Here is a 12,803-nt window from a genome sequence, read left to right as displayed (position 1 = left end):
TTGAACACCAGGTTTCACTTTTTAGCAAGCAACTTTTAAGGCACGTCCACGATTCAAAAGGTCGTGTCTCTTGCGAACTACCAATAGGCAATTAAATATTAGCATTTAAGAGAAAACAGTTGCATTCGTCTTGTAAATGAGTTATTTATGTCGGATTTTGATTCTCTAAGTAGTCAAAGTTTGATCTTGATGCAATAGATTTGTTTTTCACTAAACATCGGCGTTTTGTTATGCATCCCGTCAATATTTTGTCCAAATATGATTACAAACAAATTAATTATACAAGGACCAATTTTTACGTGTTAGATAAAAAAAAATGATAATTTAAAATACTAAATTGACTATATATGTTATTTTTTATGTTAAGAACAAATTATCCGGAATTCATGTGGCCTTCAGTTGCATATAGGAAAGAAAGATCGCATGTCTCAATGGAAAGGTGCGTGAGCGGCAGCCTCACATTGCGATGGAATGACAAGAAAATATAAATTTTTAGAAATAATAATAATAATAATAATAATAATAATAATAACAACAACAAAATTACGGGAAAGCCTTGCACACACTAGAAGGAAAAACAACGAAAACACTCACTAATATTTTAATTATTTAGAAAATCGTAGTTTTGTTTCTATAACTTATTATTTTCCTTTTTTACTCACATAAATTTTCAAGTCAACCCGGAAATTGTTGTTGTAGCATCGAAAACGTATTTGACATAATGTCGACGCTCCGACGAAAATGGAATATATCTATATATATATATATATATATTTCCTAAAAAAATTTCATAACACCCAAGAATAAGGTATTCACAGTCCTGGCGTTTGGATCCAATCCAAGACTATATAAAGTAATAATGTGAGCACTCGATTTTCACAAATGACGACAAAAATATTCATAAGAGAACAAATTGTTAGAAATTACATGGAAGCGTACGTCTACCTCCATAGTCTTTTAATTTGATGGAATCTATTTGGACATCCAACGAAAATCAGAATATTTGAGACTTTAATCATTGGATTTTTTTTTTACCAAACTTTGGAACCTTTTTCAAATTTCAACCCTCTCTCGCCTTTAATACGGCAGAGAGTGTAATTCTTCGCTGTACACGCACTCATTTTCAATTTTTATTATGTCTCAAGATTTGATAAGGATCAATCATGTAACCATTGGGGATCGACTCACCACCTTTTATATTCTTATCTTTTTTCTATGTGGTGCTGATGGTCACGTAAACGCATCAAAATTATAGAACAAATGACCAAAATCGACATAATGGAATCCTCAATCAAATCTCTATACGTTAAATCTGAAAATGTAATTAGAAAGTTATATATCATAGGACATGAAAAAGCACACCGCTCAAAAAAGGTAAAAAAACAAAAACAAAACAAAATCTGCACAAAGATTTTAATTTAATAAATTAAACATCGGCTGACGATTTTTATATGATTTGTACTCGTTAGAGAATTTTTTCTCTTAAAATCGTCAACCAATTAATAATGGTACCATCAGTTCGCATTATGTTTACATTTCAATGGTATTATATTATTTGTTGGCTTTTCCCAGAAATAGGAAACAAAGAAAAATTAAAAATTTGTCTATTCAAAGGCCCTTGGGATGATATGTTGCTTTTGACTAATACAAAATTATAATAAAATAAAAAACATTTATAGATCCATAAAAAAATTTGTCTATCGTGGATGGAATATTATCAATCTTGTTCTATATCAAACCGCAACCACATAACTTTGCTATGATCACCTTTCTATTTGATCCAGTAACGGAAAAAATCTATGAAAGCTGATTTAGATTTTTTTTATTAAAAAGAACAATAGACGAAATAGTCTCAAAGACATGATTGAAACAATAAAAAAAACTCTGCTGAGACCGTCTCACTGGTTAATTTCGTGATATGGATCTCCAATATAACATAACTCATAAAAAAATATTTAAATTTTTTGGTATACCAAAATATTATTTTTCATGTTATGTAGAGGTAGGATCGATCCGTCTCAGAAATATAAATTCGTGAGATCATCTTACAAGATACCTATTCTGAAACAAATACAATATTTTTAAGTGTGGATGGATGATAGAACAATAGATACTCTGAAACAAGATACATGAAATAAAATCTCAATTAATACATACTGTTGGGTTAAAATTGGAAAAGATTGTATTATCTCACAGTCACTAGGCTAGACAGACATATATGCTTTGCAGAACAAACCTTGAGCTAATTCATGCAAGCTCCGAACACATCAGATACTGAAATATTTGAAGCATTCTGCTGGAGGTGGAATTTTATTATCGGCTCAAAGTTCTCTTACCTTATATATCCGCATTTTGTGATTCAGATCGGGCTGTCGTGTCTTATGAGTAGAAGATAATTAAGTGGTTATTGCATCAAGCTGGTAGACTCCCTGATTTCTGGGGGAAAAAAAAAGAAATAATTAAACCACGGTTTCTAGATCGTTGGCGGAGACAGAATATCGAGCAATGGCAAATACTACATGTGAAGTGGTGTTGATTGTTGGTGTTTTGAAGATACGGGAGGGTGTTTATCTCTGCCAGCAACCTTATATTGTGATAATAAGGCTGTGATGCATATAGCCGCTAATCTCTTGTATCAAGAAAGAGCAAAGCATACAGAGATTGATTGTCACCTGGTTCGAGGCAAAATATGAGAAAAGCTCATTGAAACATCACACATTGCTACAGAGGAACAACCTGCGGACATATTTTCTAAGGCCTTGGGGAAGAACCAACACGATTATGTATTGACTAAGATGCACCTATTACAAGTTAGTTATTTACAGAAAATGAGAAATGTTAATTTTCAACTGCTTCATGTTTTCTTCTTCTTCTTCGTACAAGTTCTTGATCTTAACTCAATGCTTTATTTTCTCAATAATTTCATTCTTTATTCAAATAAATGTAAATGATGTCTTTTCTATTTTGCGACTAGCTTAATCGATTCAAGATTTCAATTTTCTAAAAGAATAAAACTACAAATCTTATCGCACGATCTAAAGTTTATTATTATTAAAAAAAATTAAAATATTTAACCTTATTATTTAATATTAATAATACTTTAAAAAATTGGTCAAATAAATCCGTATGTCATATTTGATATTAAATTTGAAACGAAAAGTCTTAATAAACTCAGAATATATTCAACTATGCGCTTCGCCTCTGTATCCACTTTTACAAATTGGTAATTTTTAATTATTTTTTGCACTATCAGAAAGCTTACCATATTTATAACCAATTATACATCGACAACACAATTTTAATCACAAGATAAGATAATATATCATATAGATATGGTTGGAGTACAATAATTGTTTACGTAGGGTAGAGCGATCAAAACATGACGCTCGGATTATCGTAAGAATTAAAAAATTTAAATTACACCATTACGACTAGTTATATCTTTTGGTAAAATAGCAATCACCCGGTCCTATAAATATTAATCGTTTAGTCACTTCGGGTATATGAGATATGCTTATTTTTCTTTTTTTTTGCCCTTTTCGTACATTGGATTAAAGAAATTAATTATTTTATATATCAAAATCAATGTATGAACATAATTATATCAAAATCAATGTATGAACAAGGAAAAGCCATATCTGATACACTTTATATATAAACCAATGTAAGAAAAAGTAAAAAGCATATCTAATTAATAATCTACCCTAAAGTGAATAAAAATAATAATTCTCCCACCAATTATCAAATCTTGAATTTTTTTCAAACCAATAAAAATATTAAAGCAAAAAACATTGCTTTTGGGACATAACAACTCTATATATAGTTGCACAAATCTCATGCCAAGTCCGCATGCACCAAAAGAACAGAATGTGTGCTTACTGATACAAAAAAGAATGCAAGGATAATGCATTTTACATGTGGATCCAACCATATTATTCTTAACTATTTATCTCTCACATCGATATATTACACTAATATATATCATATATGATTTATCCTCTCTATCGCCGACTAATTTCTCCTTAAATTACTGTGATCTCCATAGATATTCATGATATGTAAAGCCTATTCCTTGCTTCATTTCTCGCATTTTTTTCAGGAGAATTATTCGGGTTCATTCGTCGAAAGGTTAGTTCAATTTATCTTGCATAATATAATTCATGCATACGGAATGTTGGCGTGTTTAACATCCACGAGATGGATTCGAAATTTCGAAACAAAATGAGTTAGTATGTATTTTTTAAAAAAAGACCAAAATTTGTGAGTTTTCTAAGAACATCACGCATAAAATTTGATTTTTTCTTTTTATTCGAGTGACGATGATCGCACTAAAACTTGTAGTTCAAGAAAATTACCCATAAAATTTGAATATTTTTTTTTATTCGAGTGACGCAGACCTTATCTAAGCTAGTGTTATTGGCATGCATAACAGAGCTAGTTGGCAATTACTTATAAGCAGTGGTTTAAGAAGAATTTCCGACCCAGAAGGTTAAATGATATTTCGGGGGAAAAATCAATAATTTATTATTTCTAAATTTTTTTGTTACATAATAAAAACTATATATATAGCCGAAATTATATCATTTTTAGAATTACCTCCCGTGCAAATGTCTTGCGCCGGCTCATACATATTCTTGATCAGAATGATGGATGACATCAAATTCACAATATTATTATTATTATTATTATTATTATTATTATTATTATGCGTGTGTCTATTTTAACAAGAATGATTTGAAAATGATGGAGTTCTCAAACATTTTCTGATTTAGGAAATAAAATTAAATTTATCAAGAATTCCCCATATTATACATTATGAGTAGGAGCATCAAGCATGCATGCATGTTAGTTGACATGTTTCTTGAATTTTTTTTTGGGGGTTTGCAGAAGAATTGAAGAAGGATTATTATTATGGATTCTACCAAAAATGTGGGGAAACAATTTCAGAAAAGTTATTTCGATGTGTTAGGGCTGTGCTGTACATCTGAGATTCCAATAATAGAAAGAATTTTAAATTCTCTCGATGGAGTCAGAGATTTCTCAGTGATTGTCCCAACTAAAACTGTCATCGTTTTTCATGATCCTCTCCTCGTTTCCCATACTCAAATAGGTAACTAAAGTTTTTGTTTTTCAATATCGTCCTTGTCGTTGCTATTTTGTTCGTGTGTTTGTGTTTATATGATATATTTTTGGTATGTGTTCGCAATATTTTTCGACATGAAAATATGATTACGTTGAATTATTTGTCTTTTTGTGATTTTAGTAATATATATTGTCCTTGCAATTTTGATCTTTTACGTGGCAAAATCTCAGTCTTTGCATGTTGTCTTTGTTTCAATTGTAATTTTTTTTCAAATGTTGCGATATTGAGATCACACCAATATAGTGCTGAAGTAACACATACTTCTAAGAAAAAATTATTAAAATTGTCAAAATTTAAAGATACAGAACTAAGACTCAATTTTGACAATCAAAAGTAAGTGAATTACAGTTTTTTCTTACATAAATAAAGTATGATAAATTAGTTTTTTTGGACTTGTATGTTTGTTTCATTGCATTTTTTATTTTATATGTTGTCAAATTTCAGTCTTAGTCTGTTATATTTGTTTTTCACAATTTTAGTATTTTTTTTTTTGATAAGGCGCTAATAACGAAACTCACGTGTGTAGTGTCACATCAGTATTCTCGATAGAAAAATGACGTACGACTTAATTGTAAAAATAAATAAATAAATATATATGACTAAGATATAAATTTGATAAAATAGATTATCAAAATTGTAAAGTGACAAGATTATAAGACAAAACAATGCAATTTTTCCTAAAAAGTATTATGATCCATTCTGCTTAGTTATTGATCAAGCTATTTAATTTTGTAGTCGCACATAGTGAACTAAATTAAATATCGAGCTACGTACATCAAAATATTATTTTTGCGAATTGGAGAATAAAATAAAATAGCTACCAATAGCAACCATTGTGTAATCTGTCGTTTGTGTGGATCCCATTACAGCATCACGTTGAAAGTGAATTTGAATGGGTCAGATATTAATTTCTGGGGAAATTACTTAAAAAATCACACAGTTATCATGTTCACTATTATTTCCCTTGTGTAAAATTGATCGTGTAAACGGGTCTAAATTGAACTTGGATATTCTTTTAGTACAATAAATTGGTTTCTACTGGATTAATTTTATTTATTTATTTATATATATATTTTGCTTCTGCTCTACGAAATTCGATTAGTTATATAACCAAAATCCAATTTAATTATGCCATATATTAATTACATTTTTCCTTTTAATTAATTAAATATTGGTAAATGCATCCAGCGAAAAAGGAGAAACCAAGTTTGGTGTGTTTCTCGCTGGAGCACAGGAATTGTGCGTGCATTAGTTTCACCTTTTTTCCCGATTGTCGTCCCCAGATGGTGGGTGGGTGAATATGGGACAAATGAATAAAGTTATCAATTATTGATATTAATAATATGAATAAAAAAGATGGCATAGATATTATGCTGCGATTATTGTGTTCTCCACTAGCAATTTTAATATGACCAGTGAAATTTTTATAAGAGGGAGGGGAATTTTATATTTTAAAATAATCATTATTAGAATTTGGGAAAATCTAATAATGATGCGTGCAAGTCTTGTTGTTCTCGAGCACGTTCCTAACCCTCCCACGTCCGTTTGTCTACATACATGCATAGCAACAATTCTCATCTCTCTAATCATGTTATTTTGAAAAATGGTGGGATTATATACTAGTAGGAACTAACACAAGAGCAACAAGGTTTAAGTAATGTCCGATTTGACGACTGTCACCTTGTACTAACACGAATCTTTCCAGTGTGTTTGTACTCTCACTCGCATGCATCTTAAGAAAATTCTCAGAATGTCGTCAATCTCATAATTGCTCCAAATCAAATACGCTTAAGAAACAAACAATCTTCCAGTCTATTTATTTAATCATGTTGGATTTGACCACTTTAGTACTCACAAAAAAGTCAATGTATTCAACATTGGAATCGAGTTTTACAATAATTTAAGTAATGTTATCTATATTTATTACCATATGAAAGATATTTCGTGATGATCGCATCTCACAAGTCAAGAATAGTTGTCATACAGTCATCATATGGTTGCGACATAGCCTATATTATTGTTTTTAATTGGTGACAGTTAAGGCATTGAATCAAGCAAGATTAGAGGCAAACGTGAAAGTGCATGGGACAAGTAATTACAAGAACAGATGGCCAAGCCCTTATGCCATTGCTAGTGGTGCATTGCTTTTGCTTTCATTCCTTCAATTTATTTATGGTCCCCTTGAATGGTTAGCACTTGGTGCCATTGCTGTTGGGATTATACCCATCTTCTTGAAGGCCGTTGCTTCGGTTCGAAACGTTACACTTGACATCAACATCCTCGTTCTGATCGCGGGTATGTTATATACTCGAAATGTTCCCTAAAATTATACCATAAATTCGAAGTTGAGAATGGTGGAATTGCTTTATATCGCTAACAAGTTCTACATATTCCAGTTTCAGGATCAATTGTCCTTCATGATTACTGGGAAGCTGCCACAATTGTTTTCTTGTTCACAATAGCTGAATGGCTCGAATCCAGGGCCAGCCACAAGGTAAGCAAATCACTGCACCGGCCCTTCTCGTCATAAACTAATTTTTTCAACTAAATTTAAACGTAGAGCATCGATGACATCCAATGATGAAGATTTCTCGCAACCTTGTAGGCCACTTCCATCATGTCATCCTTAGCAAACGTCGTCCCACAGAGAGCCATCCTAGCCGAAACTGGTGAAGAAATCAATGCAGATGAAGTCAAATTAAACACTCTTCTTGCTGTGAAGACCGGTGAAACGATACCAGTAGACGGGGTAGTTGTCGAAGGCAACTGCGAAGTAGACGAAAAAAATTTGACAGGGGAATCTTTTCCTGTGGCTAAGCAGAAAGACTCCACCGTTTGGGCTGGCACAATCAATGTTAATGGTAATAATACATATGTCTTTTGATCTTGTATTGATGTCTAGTTTGCGATATAAACTATCATGAAATTTACTCGTTTCGGGAATGTTTGTAGGTTATATTAGTATTAAAACAACTGCTGTAGCAGAAGATTGTGTGGTGGCAAGAATGGCAAAGCTTGTTGAAGAAGCTCAGAACAACAAATCCAGAACACAAAGATTTATAGACAAGTGTGCAAAGTATTATACACCAGGTAAATGCAATCTTTCTTTCTATTTTTCCCGCCGTTCTAAATTTTTAAGATGGAGAGTCCTCAACTACATCAAAAATATCTGATGATAATGATCTCATTCAAATCTTTTTAAGTCGTACGGCAGAATAAAGATATGTAACAATCATTTTGCCACGTAAGGAGTCTCTCAGGCGATTAATACAAGAAAAATGAAGTTGACTTTTTTGTCAAATTTCTTGCAGCCATTGTGGTTATATCTGCTTCTTTGGCTGTAGTTCCCTTGGCATTCCGAGTCCACAACAAGAGAGAATGGTATCACTTGGCTCTGGTGGTCTTAGTGAGTGGATGCCCTTGTGCGCTTCTCCTGTCCACACCAGTAGCCATGTTTTGTGCACTTTCGAAAGCTGCAACACTAGGAGTTCTGATTAAAGGGGCGGAGAATCTCGAGATATTGGCTAGGATTAAAATCATGGCTTTTGACAAAACTGGGACGATAACCAGGGGAGAGTTTTTGGTGGCGGATGTGAGATCATTGCAGGACGACATTACCTCGAACACTTTGTTGTATTGGTAGTGATTCTTTAGTCAAATTGTATCGTTTTTTGCGTCCAAATAATGGGATCGTGACTGTCTTCCTGTAAACAATACAGGATATCAAGCCTTGAGACCAAATCAAGTCATCCAATGGCAGCTGCTCTGATAGATTTTGCTAGAGAATATGGCATTGAGCCAAAGCCTGAGAAAGTCGAGAAGTTTCAGAATTTTCCAGGAGAAGGGATTTGTGGAAGAGTTGATGATGTTGAACTATACGTGGGAAACTCAAAAATTGCTTCGAGAGCAGGGTGTACAGCTGGTAGAAAAACTCAACCTCTTCAATCTTTGTTTACGCAAAAGAAAAATTATTGAGAGAGCAACTTAGAATTTAAAAATTTATGGACTTACCCCCAATGGATCATCTTTTCTTGATCTTTGCTTGCACTTTTTCTCAAATCTAGTTCCCAACTTAGAAGGTTACGACGTTGAAGGAAAGTCCATTGGCTATGTTTTCTTGAAGTCATCTCTCGCTGGTGTTTTCTGTCTCTCGGACGTATGCCGAACAGGAGCAAAGGAAGCGATCAACGATATCAAGTCATTAGGCATCAAAACTGTAATGTTAACTGGAGATAGTCATGCAGCTGCCAAGCATGCACAAGCTCAGGTAAGATCATCATTTGTACCGAGAATGATTTGATTTCTTTCAAAATTGTAAATTGAGGCGTATCAAGAAATTGAACAGGCTCAGAAAGTTTTTTTCCATTAGTTAGGGGGTTCTTTCGATGTTATCCACGCTGAACTCCTACCAGAAGACAAATCAAGAATCATTACCGAATTACAAAAGAAAGGTCCAACAGCGATGATTGGTGATGGCGTAAACGATGCCCCTGCATTAGCCACAGCAGATATTGGTATCTCCATGGGAGTTTCAGGCTCAGCACTTGCAACAGAAACAGGAGGTGTCATCCTTATGTCAAATGACATCCAAAGAATACCCAAAGCTGCACGATTAGCAAAGAAAGTGAGAAGGAAAGTCATTGAGAACGTGATAATCTCAATTTCAACTAAGGCTGCCATTGTAGGATTGGCTATAGCCGGCCATCCACTCGTTTGGGCTGCAGTGCTTACTGATGTTGGAACGTGCTTGTTGGTGATCTTCAACAGCATGCTGCTGCTTCAAGGAACGCCTACACGAGGGAACAAATGGAGTCGGTCAAGTTCTCACAAGCACAATCACAGACACAAGTGCCATACTACACCATGTTCATCTCATACTCGTGATTCCTGTTGCTCTGATATCGAGTCTCAGAAGAAATGTGAGCCTAAATTGTGTTCATCCAAGAAGAGTGCCTCCAAATGTGGTTCAGGTCATTCGAGTTCAGCATCTCGTGGGAATAAGAAATGCCCGGTTTCGGCTAAAGAGCATGGTCGCAACTCACATCACCATCCGCATAATGAGGCCAAAACTACAGATCATCAATGCTGTGGCAAAGTTTCTCAAGATTTGTCATCGCAGAGAGCACACAAACAAGGTTTTTCTGAAAATGCAGTATCTTGTGAGAGTAAGAAATGCTCGGTTTCTGCCAAAGAGCACGGTTGCAATGCATGTTTCCACCCACACGACGAGGCAACAATTACCAATCATTGCTGTTGTGGCAAAGACACTCTAGGTTTGAAATCGGAGAGTGCGCAGATGCATGTTTGTCCAGATAACTCAACATCTTATGGGAGTAAGAAATGCTCGATTTCAGCCGACAAACATGGTTGCAATGCACATCACCATCCGCACAGTGAGACCAAGGTTGTTGATCATCAAGGCTGCGGCAAAGTTGATCAAGATTTGGAATCACAGATTGTACACCATCATGTTGGTTTCGGAAACGAAGAATCTTGTGGGAGTACGATTCCAGCCAAAGAGCACAGACGAAGTACAGATTTCCATACACACGAGGTGACCACGGTTATCGATCACCAGTGCTTTGGCAAAGTCACTCAATATTTGGAATCGAAGATAGCACACAACCATGAGCATTCTGAAAATGCAAGCTGCTGCAAGAAAAATGATCAGGTAAAATCAGCTCACACGCACAAGGGATGCCATGAGACACATAAACGTGAGCAGGACAACCGGAACTCACCCATATCACCCAAGAAAGAGACGTCTCACTATCATCACGAAAAGTGTTGTGCTCATACGTCAAGAAACCGGGAAGCTAGGCATTCCAAGTGCGAAAACCGAGCTTTTGAAGATAATAAACATTTAAGCTCTACATTAAACATGTTAGCTGCAAAGACTTGTGGGGCTTCAAACAGGACTAATCTAAAGGGAGGCTTATCAGAGATTGTAATCGAGTGATATAACAAAAGTGTAAGAATGATCATTAATGATATTTTTATCAAATTTTTCCTCTTCTCTTCCTCCAACAATGCATGCCTCGGAAGAGATTTTTTTTTATTAAAAATGAGATGGATTTTCTACTCCCCAATTGGTAATATACGTAATTAAAGGGAATCGTTTTCTGTTTTCTAAACAAGTTCTGGTCTAAAATTTTGTTTTCTCATTTTTAAAACGAAAAATTCTGATAATTACATAAAAATCAAAAGGCATGAGCATAATATGATCTAAACCAGCATAACCGAAATTCAGATTTCTTATTTCGGTTTTATGTTGATTATGTTTTATGTTATTAAAAAACCGAACCGTCTGTTTAAATCATACTTTAATAAAATAAATATGTTATTTGAATTTAAACTATTAGTAACTAAATATAAATTTAATAATACAAATATAAATTATTATATTTTTATTAATATTTTTNTTTTATATATTTAAAATAATTTAATTTATAACTCACATAATTAGCAAAATTATGAAAACAAAATGTAAATAACTCAACCCTACAAAAAAATTAAACTGAAATATTTAAAATATATCATAATTGAAGCTTCGAAAATTTTGTCATTGTATTTTGTAGTTAGTTAACTTATTTTAAAACCGGAGTTTTAAACTTTTATTGTATTAATTATTTTTATTGGAATATAGGTCCAAATATCATAAATATTATACTTTGTGTGTCCGTATCAGCTATTATAACTTATGAGAATTAATTTAAAAAATTATTTTCACCAAACTTTGTGTTTTTTTTTTTTTTTTTTTTTTTTTTTTTTTTAAATCAAAGATCGTATATCATATATTCAAGGAAGGTGGCTCTCTTGATGTTCACATCATATAATGGTTTGCCATTGCATCACAATGCGCTTGAAAATTATATCTGAAAAAATTAGCCATAGCCACTTGGATGGGCAACTATTCCTACTACATAGGGAATGGATACTTTCCTGGCGTAAATTCATTGAATATCTATCTATCTACATTTATGAGCATTGGCAAGACTATTTGTAATGGTCGTATGGAGTCACCAAGACCAATCTCTTTTGACAAAACTCTCTCTCAACGATATAAAAACAGGAATAACATGATTCATGAAACTGACAATAAAATCAGTTCAGGACACTCAGTCATGCGCTTTGTCATGGATTTTTTAGTTAGCCAAACTCCGTAAGGCAATACATACTAGCCTCTCTCGTGAAGCGGTTTTCGCAAGAGATCCATAAACTATTAATAACCTGACAAAGAACCAACGCGTTGCAATTTCTTTACTTTGGAGCACCCTCGCCCATGTCATGCTCTATATTCGGGATACTCCTTCCACAGATGCTGAGGACTAAGCATAGAGCCTACAATAATTATAATTCAAGCCAAAATTATCATCCAATTCATTTATCCATCTTTTGAAATCAAATTTGCCAAGTTCAAGGCAAAAAGAAAAGGTACCATATCAACAAGTTCCTCATGAGAAAGCAATTATCTAAATGACACATGTAATATGTATCTGTAGTGTTACAAAATACACGGTATTGAATGGAACGAATGCTGAAATGAGTTGAAGTAGTACTTCCTTAACTCTTTGGTAAGTAATTTTCAGGCGTCTACCATCAATGTAAGTTGGGTCAAGTTCACGTCTGGTACATCTATTTACTCACTTGGAAAATCTTC

The 12,803-nt window shown here is 33.6% G+C and overlaps 1 protein-coding gene across 2 annotated transcripts; it reads left to right on the top strand.

The window, feature by feature from the left end:
- Positions 1-3,861: 3,861 nt before the first annotated feature.
- On the top strand, positions 3,862-11,150 carry LOC140971514 (cadmium/zinc-transporting ATPase HMA3-like). 2 transcript variants are annotated; one of them, XM_073433811.1, is made up of 10 exons: positions 3,862-4,128; positions 4,888-5,110; positions 7,181-7,438; positions 7,540-7,637; positions 7,749-8,004; positions 8,096-8,233; positions 8,488-8,782; positions 8,863-9,065; positions 9,208-9,410; positions 9,513-11,150. In XM_073433811.1, exons 2-10 carry the CDS (start codon positions 4,912-4,914, stop codon positions 11,100-11,102), a joined length of 3,240 nt encoding a protein of 1,079 aa, XP_073289912.1. In that variant the 5' UTR covers positions 3,862-4,128; positions 4,888-4,911; the 3' UTR covers positions 11,103-11,150. The 2 variants fall into 2 exon arrangements, with proteins under 2 accessions (XP_073289912.1, XP_073289911.1); XM_073433810.1 differs by having other exon boundaries at positions 8,455-8,782.
- Positions 11,151-12,803: the final 1,653 nt, after the last annotated feature.

Source organism: Primulina huaijiensis, chromosome 2 (assembly GCF_012295235.1).
Source record: "Primulina huaijiensis isolate GDHJ02 chromosome 2, ASM1229523v2, whole genome shotgun sequence".
NCBI lineage: Eukaryota > Viridiplantae > Streptophyta > Magnoliopsida > Lamiales > Gesneriaceae > Primulina > Primulina huaijiensis.
Note: the sequence above shows the minus strand (reverse complement) of the source record. Positions and strands in the feature narration are given on the sequence as shown.